The sequence below is a fragment of the Thalassophryne amazonica genome, chromosome 12 (assembly GCF_902500255.1).
Source record: "Thalassophryne amazonica chromosome 12, fThaAma1.1, whole genome shotgun sequence".
In the NCBI taxonomy this organism is placed as follows: domain Eukaryota; kingdom Metazoa; phylum Chordata; class Actinopteri; order Batrachoidiformes; family Batrachoididae; genus Thalassophryne; species Thalassophryne amazonica.
Genome location: NC_047114.1, coordinates 85,783,233 through 85,791,403, shown reverse-complemented (window position 1 = coordinate 85,791,403; position 8,171 = coordinate 85,783,233). Strand labels below are relative to the sequence as shown.

Below are 8,171 nucleotides of genomic sequence, written 5' to 3'. Positions count from 1 at the left end.
TATATATATATATATATATATATATATATATATATATATATATATATATATATATATATATATATATATATATATATAATTATTTTAAACTGAGGATAGAGTAAGCGAAAATCAACCAGAGCGGTGCTAATAGCTATTAGCATTTCCTGGCTGCTCTTCAACTTTCGTTGTTGTGAAACAACTTTATTAATTTTTTTTTAATCAGCACTAGTTAGCCAAAAATCAGTTAAGCGTTCTCCTGTGTTTCTGTACTGTGGAGATGGACAGATTTGTAGTGCGGCATCCCAAAACGGAAATAGCAAAAACATCTCAAAGCAAGGAAAAGGTTTTCAAACAAGCAACAATCGAGTCTTTACGGGTGAGTTTCCCTAAAAAAACTTAATTTGAGTGTGGTAGATTTATTTATTCATCTTGCCAACAACTACAGCACGTGTCTTTTACAGAGGGTGGTCGTGATTGAGGACATAATGCGCTATAAGTCCATGTTGGAGCTTCCAGGACAGAGCAGAGAAAACCTGCTGTGCGCCCTGACCGAGCTGGACAAGAAGATCCCATCCAGGGAGGTACTGAAGTCCACCAAAATAGGTATCAGACCCTCATCATCATCATCATAGCAAGTTTAGCAGAGTGCAACATAGCCGGAAACATGTTGTCGCATAGTCAACCCGCCATTCTACCAGCTCGCCCACTCCCAAATTGTCTTTTGGTAAAATTTATCCGATATACTTTTATGCTATATTTTTCTGTGTAATCACCCACAAAGCTAGATCATTTGCCATAAAGAAGTAATTAATGGTGAAAGAAATTTCTGTGAGTAATCAAATGCATTGTGTAAGCAAGGATTGGACGAGTTCACTGGTTACTACAGCCAACCGCAAAGTTGCACACTCGTTTTGATTACTCGCCAAAAATGACGTCATGAAATTATCATTGCGTGAAAATCAGTTTCTTCATTCATTAACTGTCCTGGGTTATGCATGTCGTGTTTGCGCTCGTTTTTGAACAGCAATCGGCAAAAGATACAATTGGGTGTCAGACGAGATAAAAAAAAAAAAAGAGATGACCTGCGAGTGGGCGAGTTGGTCAAATGGTAAGTTGACCCAGAACCTTTAACTGCTGTCATATGAAAAGCATGAACACTGAGGATCCTGTCTTCTACCCAGCCCAGACTGGAAAGTTTGTTGTGCACGGAGAAGTTCGTCCCAGCACAGTTGCCCAGCACAGTTATTTGCTGTTCTTTATGGCCTGTGTCCGCTAAGAGTTGTCGTCGCTCACATCTGAGGATCCGTGCAAATTATTACCTATATGCAACTGACTGCAATCGGTCCGCACAATCGTAATGTTGATGAAAACGTCTTCCTAGAGCACTCAACAAATTTTCCAGTCTAGTGTAGCGGCTTGCTCTGTGTTGTGTTGTGTCTTGCCTCCTCCTACTCTCTCAGGACGCAAACTCACGATCTCTGTCCAGCATAGGAGGCAGACGCTCTGACCAGTTGGCTCAAAGCCCATTGTTGCAGACTGAATGGTCCACCCTGCCTCCACTGTGCATGCATAATTTCGGAGCCCAGCAGCTCATCTGAGACAGTCTCTTCACCCAAAGTGATCAAATGGATTAATGGGATTATTAACTAGGGATGTCCCGATCAGGTTTTTTGGCCCTGATCCGATTCCGAGTCATCTGATTTTGAGTATCTGCCGATACAGAGTCCTGATCCGATACTTTAAAAAACTGAATGAACAATGAACAAATGCTAAATATATAATATTTTCATTTTAATCACCTTATTTTATTATTTATCACTTAGACAGTGCAATTCTCCTTGAGGTAGCTTGAACAATCAAGTAAACTTTTTTCACAGTAATCAGAAATTTTGAGGTAACAAACAACAACAAAAAACATTTCCAAGGATTTTTCTTCAGAAAACTGCTCTATAAATGAGCAGTCTTGTGACACGTTTCTGTTTTGTACAGATCAGTGGTTTCTGCACTCATCTGTTTTGTAGAGATCAGTGGTTTCTGCCACTAGTCTTCTGTGTTTTGGCCCGACGTGTCGTTCCTATTGGATAGAGCGAAGCTACGTCACACCTCAGAGCGTCGAAAGTTGGATTGGGTTGAACTTTGACCGCGTCAGCCTGCCAGCATGCAGCAAAGCGCGCTCCCGCAGCGCTTCTGACGCCTCTAAAAAGCAACGCGTCTCATTGAAAATAATCTTTTTAGACCGATTCTTGACGCCTCTGACACTTCCGATGCTTTCAGTGGAAAGGCCCATTAATCTGCAATAATGAGCTTGAAATAGCGCTGATCAAAATAATGAGGATAAAATCTATATCAGATTCCTGATTGGGATGCAACGTCCGATTTCAATCAAATCTGAAACCACGTGATCGGGCCTGATTTCCGGTCGCGTGATCGGATTGGGACATCCCTATTATTAACCATCAGATGACAAGGTAAAACCTCTTAAACCTCTTAAAAGTCAGTTTTAAGCAGAAACGAGGCAACACTCTGTGATGCTTTGAAATTACAGATGCACAGTGAATGCATCAGCTAGCAGCTCGTGTAGCTGTGGCGCTCTGATTGCTTCCTCTGTCTTTTTAGGATGAAATAATGCTGAATTTATGTGGAAATGATTGTTGTACAAAAGTTTTAGATATCTGTCGCTAGATAGACGATGACCGGAGTGCAGTTTTTAAGCAAAACGACGTGATAACCTGTGAACCGCGGCTAATGATGGATGTGCAACGAAGGCAAGGCAGACCGATTTTAGGGGGACCGTTTGGTCGACAACACCGGGCTCTGGCCTGAGTGGCTATATTATCACGATGTTGGCTCCAATTCATGATGTCAATCAGCCATTGGTGATGGACAATGTAATTGAACAATTATTGCCCACCCGTAACACCTTTTATCAGCCATATAGTGCATTTATGGAATCTTGGTCTTGACCTTTTAGCTGTATGTCCTGTGGATATTAGATTGAGGCCACTTAGAATGAACATTATGCAAATTTCAGCGTGTATTACTTGTGATGACCTTTTAATGAAAATACATAGTTAGAGGTGGTCGTCCAAAAATCTAATGGGTGTGCCAAGTTAGAGAGTTAAAGTAGGAGGACAAAGACTTCACTGCCTGCTATACCCAAGTCAGAGAACAGATTAATGACTGTAGTTTGGTTTGGTTGGTATCGCACAAATTATATAAATGGTACCAACCTGGTGCGAGTCTTTTCACTTAGTGTTATTCTAGTAAGAACCAGTAGGTGGAAATGACATGAAGTGACAGTTTGTTGAACGTCATCCTTCGTCATCATCGCTGCATGAATGACACAGATGATTAACAAAATAAAGTTCCGGTGACTAACAGCAGGAGCTGAACTTCACTGCTTCATACAGCTACTTTTGTGCTTCTAAATGGTAGCTCTGAACATCGCTCAAAGCTGAAACTGGACTTTTTGGATGTTTTCAGCTGTAATAATGGTGTAAACACACATAAGATGCACACACACTTTCTTACTGGAGACACACGGTGACAATATACGCACATCAAAGAAACAATGGACTGTGCGTGCATGGATTTTGAGTATGATGGTAAGACTGAAATTGCAAAGTGTGAATGTGAAAGATCAGACTTAAATGCACCAACAGTAAAAGTAGCCTGTTAGGTTTTATTAACTTGATGGAAGTTTTTTATTTTTTAAACATCTCATTAAGGGTGTGTGCACCATCAAGTGTGGCTCAGTGAAGGAGTGAAGATTGCGTGTGTGCCTGTGCGCCCACTATAGTCTCACAGTGACTGAGATTTATGAGACTGAATCATGTATGTAAGTCTGGCAGAAAAATGTACATATGGTTTTGAATTTCCTGCTCACAAAAAGGATCTTGACACAACACATGGCATGAAGTGTATAGCCCAAGTGGATTTGAGGCTTAAAATTCCACCTTTATATTTATACGTAATCTAAGCACAGCTGATTGGCTGCCTTGGTGATTGCCGTCCAGGACCCAAGGCAGTGTCGTAAATTAAGTGAAGCGCGGTACCAGAGCATGCTCCCAGGCTTGTTGGCTTGAGCGCAATCTAAAGTGCAGGATGCAGAGGTTTTATGTAATAATCAGTCATGGGTGTTGGGCATCCCTGTGAGAGACGGAGTGCGCTGTAAGCTGGCAGCATTCCTATTTGAAAGATGGACTTAATTGAGAGGTTTTCTGGCTAGTTAGTGGATCTATGTGCAGTGTCAAAGTGCATGAACAGAGAGTAGCCACCAGAGCTCCCTGAGGTGAAGCAGTGAAGCAATGAGGTGAAGTTTTTTACTTTTCCATTGATGTCTATTTTTGTTTTGTGGTTGTTTTCAGTTCAGTTTTGTGGTGTGTGTGTGTGTGTGTCTCTGTGTAAGCACATTGTACACCTGTCATAAACCCAAGTATGTAAGGTGTATTCAAATATTGCACTTTGTAAATATCAGAAATGCTTCCACTCGACTTCAGATGGGGTTTGTGTTGGCAGTGGTGGGCACAGCTAAGTAGAAAATTTGCTTTGATAATGCTTTGAGGAGTCCGCCTTTGATAACCACTAATCTGCTAACTGAAAAGTTAACTTTTATAATGCTAAACCGGTAAACCACTAAATAATTTAGTGGAAGTTACAGCTAATGGTTAACTTTTAGTACTGGCTCGGTACACTGTCAGCTACTGATAAGCCAGTTTCGAGTTTAAGCACTGCCAAGGCTTCTGAATAAAATCAAAGTCAATCACACTCCTCAAACAAACAATGAGCCAGAGCGTCTGTCTTTATGCACGCTGCCTATTGCTGCCCCCCAAAAAGTGTCATTTTCTTTCCGCATACAACAACACAGACAGTGGGCAGGAGACATGAAACACAAAGCACTTTTCACTCCTGGTTTCACTTATAAACAAAACTAATTCCGGACAGTTTATCGACATTAACGGTAATTATGTCATTTTTTAGAAAGTGAAAATATGCACATATCTTTCAAAGTAATGCGCTAATTCTGAAGGTTTGAGCATTAACAGACACATGCACCAAAAGGCATTATGGGAAAAATGAGTCTCCTTTCCATCACTGGTTGGTTGGTTTATTTGTAAAAACCATCACACAGGTTACTGTAACCTGTGTGTTGGTTTTTACAAATAAATGTGTATTTGTAAATATGTCATTTTTTAGTAGATGTAGATGGGAGTGTGAATAAAAAGTGAGTGTGTTCTATGCATTTAATACTAATAAAACACACTCACTTTCTATGAATACACTCACTTTCTATGAATAAAAAGTGAGTGTGTTCTATGCATTTTGACGGGGCGGGGGTGATTGAAAGGAGGCTCATTTTTCCCATAATGTCTTTTGGTGCATGTGTCTGTTAACACTCTAACACTTCTGAAGCTTTCAGAATTAGCCCATTACTTTAAAAGATATGTGCGATATTTTTCACTTTGTAAAAATGACAGAGTTGTCGTTAATGTTGATAAACTGTCCGGAATTAGTTTTGTTTATAAATGAAACCATGAGTGAAAAGTGCTTTCCATTTCATGTCTCCCGCCCACAGTATGTGTCATTGCATATGGAATTTTATTTTTTGCAAAGGCAGCTGGCAGCTGGTACCCCGTTCTGCTAGGGAAGGACTGAACTCCTCACAGCACTCTGACTGTTGCAAAACATGCAACAGACAGGAACTAACATGTATGATTTTAGGCTCTACAAAAGTTTTTGGTGGTTAAGCTTTACTCACTATGCCATCAAAAAAATGTTAGCAGACTGAAAGTTAGCAGAAGCTTATTGGTCTGCTGATGGTTTTCAGAATTCACTGAAAAACTAATCTGCTAACAAAAAAGTTAGCTTCACTAATTAGCGGTTAGCAAATAGCGGAACTGTGCCCACCACTGTGTTGATCTATGACGCAAACATTTTCTACTTCTTCGTGATAGCAGTGCAACAGCACTGCACTTGACCACACCTGATTTTAAGGCCAACACTCCCATCAGTGCAAATGCACTCTCGAATTGAAGCAAAGTGGGTGGTTTGGAAATTAGCAGTGATATTTGTGATGCGCTATGTGATTTTTTTGCTGGGTGGAAGATAGGGCCCCTCGAGTTTGATGCATTGAGCCCCCCCTTACTGTATTTTATAGGGGATAGAGAATCAAAATCATCTTTTTCATGTTTTTGGTGTTAGTTCAGAGTCTCCCTGCTGTGGGGAATACACACGAAGTGCCAGCATGTTTCAGAACCTCTGTTTCAAGTATTTCTCCTTTTTTGAATTGCCCCTAGAAAACAGGCCAATCCGTTTTTGAGAGAAAACTTATGTCACTTTTTCACCAATAGCCCCCCCACACACACACCCACACCCACCCCCTTTCACACACGCCCCTTCGAAATTAATTATTCATAAGGTTGTGCCCACCCATTCGTAACACTCGAAGAGAAGCAATGGCGAGCTACAGGTGTGCTTTCCCAGGCTGTTTTAGCGGACTACGATCTTCCCAAGGAAAGCAGTGTACGCGATCACTGGCTTTTATTCATTTTTAACCGCCGACTATTTCTTTGCTCTGCGCATTTCACGGAGGACTGTTTCACAAACCTTGCACAATTTCGAGCTGGCTTCAGTCGGCATTTAATACTCAGTAGAGGGTCAGTTCTGACTCTGCGACAAAATCAACCCCAGCAATCAGTACAGCCTGTGAGTATCACATTTTCTTTTGTTTTAAATTTGTGTTGCGCCATATTCCTGTTGTAAGAATTGCACGTTAGAATGGCACGTTAGCTCTGGTTCGTTCCTCTAAAGGGAATGAGCTAACCCCTTAGCAGCTAGGGATGTGTATCGAGAACCGGTTCCTTTTGGGTATCGTTAAGAAATGACTCGATCCACCGACATCAATAAGCTTTGTGCTTAATGATTATGTTATCGGTCCTTCAGTGTGGCCGTTGTTTTGGGGGGTGTTTGTCAGGAAAATTATCATTTCTGTATTGATTACAGACCCTGCAGCGGGTCCATAAACAACTTTTCTGCAGCGCGGCTTTGCTTTGAACCTTGAACCAATCGAAGCAGTGCTTCACAGATTGAAGCAATGCTTCGATTATTCTTTCTTTCTTTTGCTTAATTTTCTCCTGCTAAAACCCTAAAGAGCATACGTCTGTGAGTATTATTTACCTTTTCTATGTTAAACCGACCTGTTATGTTCTTCTGAAAGTTGATAGATGTATTTTATAACTTAAAATGGGAGCGATGCTAACGCGTTAGCATGTCTATGGCATTTTCAATGTTAAAAGTTAGCATTGCAGCTGTCATCACGTTCGGGTGCATTTGTTTTCAAATTGTAATATTTCTTAAATTTATTTTTGTTTATATATTAATAATCTAATGATTATTATGTACAATTTTAGAGAAAGAGGCAAAAAAAAACCTGAATGGAAACACAACAGAAAATATAAAACAATGAAAATAATAAATAATGCTTTCTTTTCATTGAGAGCAAGGGCAGCCAATCAAACAACGGCAACCGATCAGCGCCACCTACTTGCATTTCATAATGAGGTTGCCAAATAAGCTCCGAAATGACGCCATTAAAGGCAAACGAGGCATTCTAAACCCAGCATAGTAACATAGCTGTTTCAGAGAGCCTTTTAGGAAGGTTCTGAGCCATTACAGACCCAACCAATTTTTTGGGGCTACATGTCACATCACAGAACAAGGTATTAATGCCCCATTCAACCTCTCTCTATCACCTTTAAATAATTACAGGCAGAAAGAGTTGGAAAAATATTTTTTAGTAATGCTTTGGAAATTTCAATTCTTTTTATTTACTTGGAGTCACGGTGTAGCTCTCTCTTTCTCTTATTTGTGATGTATCACAGTAAATAAATTCATTCAGGCAGATAGGTTAAACAGATACGCTTTGTATTCCTGTAGTTGTTTTTTTTTGTATTTCCACCAGAAGCAATCTAAATCAGAGATGGTATCCAAGATAATGTTCTCTTAAGAGTCCTGTCATGGTTGGTTCAGTTTGCAGCCAACTGGGGTCGCTGTTTCCATTTCTGCCCAAACTGCAGCAGAATGTGATTCAGCCAAACAAAGCACTGTTGGTGTCAAAATGCCTAAGAGGATTTATTCACTTTGACAAAGCTGGTGCATGAAGTTGGAGGAGAGTCATCCTTCACACTTGG

The 8,171-nt window shown here is 40.4% G+C and overlaps 1 protein-coding gene across 1 annotated transcript in view; it reads left to right on the top strand.

Annotated features, from left to right (window-relative positions):
- The first annotated feature begins 86 nt into the window (after window positions 1-86).
- Window positions 87-8,171, top strand: part of tceanc2 (transcription elongation factor A (SII) N-terminal and central domain containing 2) — an 11,930-nt gene continuing 3,845 nt past the window's right edge. Inside the window, exons 1-3 of the mRNA XM_034182896.1 lie at window positions 87-200; window positions 251-358; window positions 444-585. Of these exons, the coding sequence (XP_034038787.1) occupies window positions 260-358; window positions 444-585 (241 nt within the window). The 5' untranslated portion in view covers window positions 87-200; window positions 251-259. The remainder of the gene's footprint in view (window positions 201-250; window positions 359-443; window positions 586-8,171) is intronic.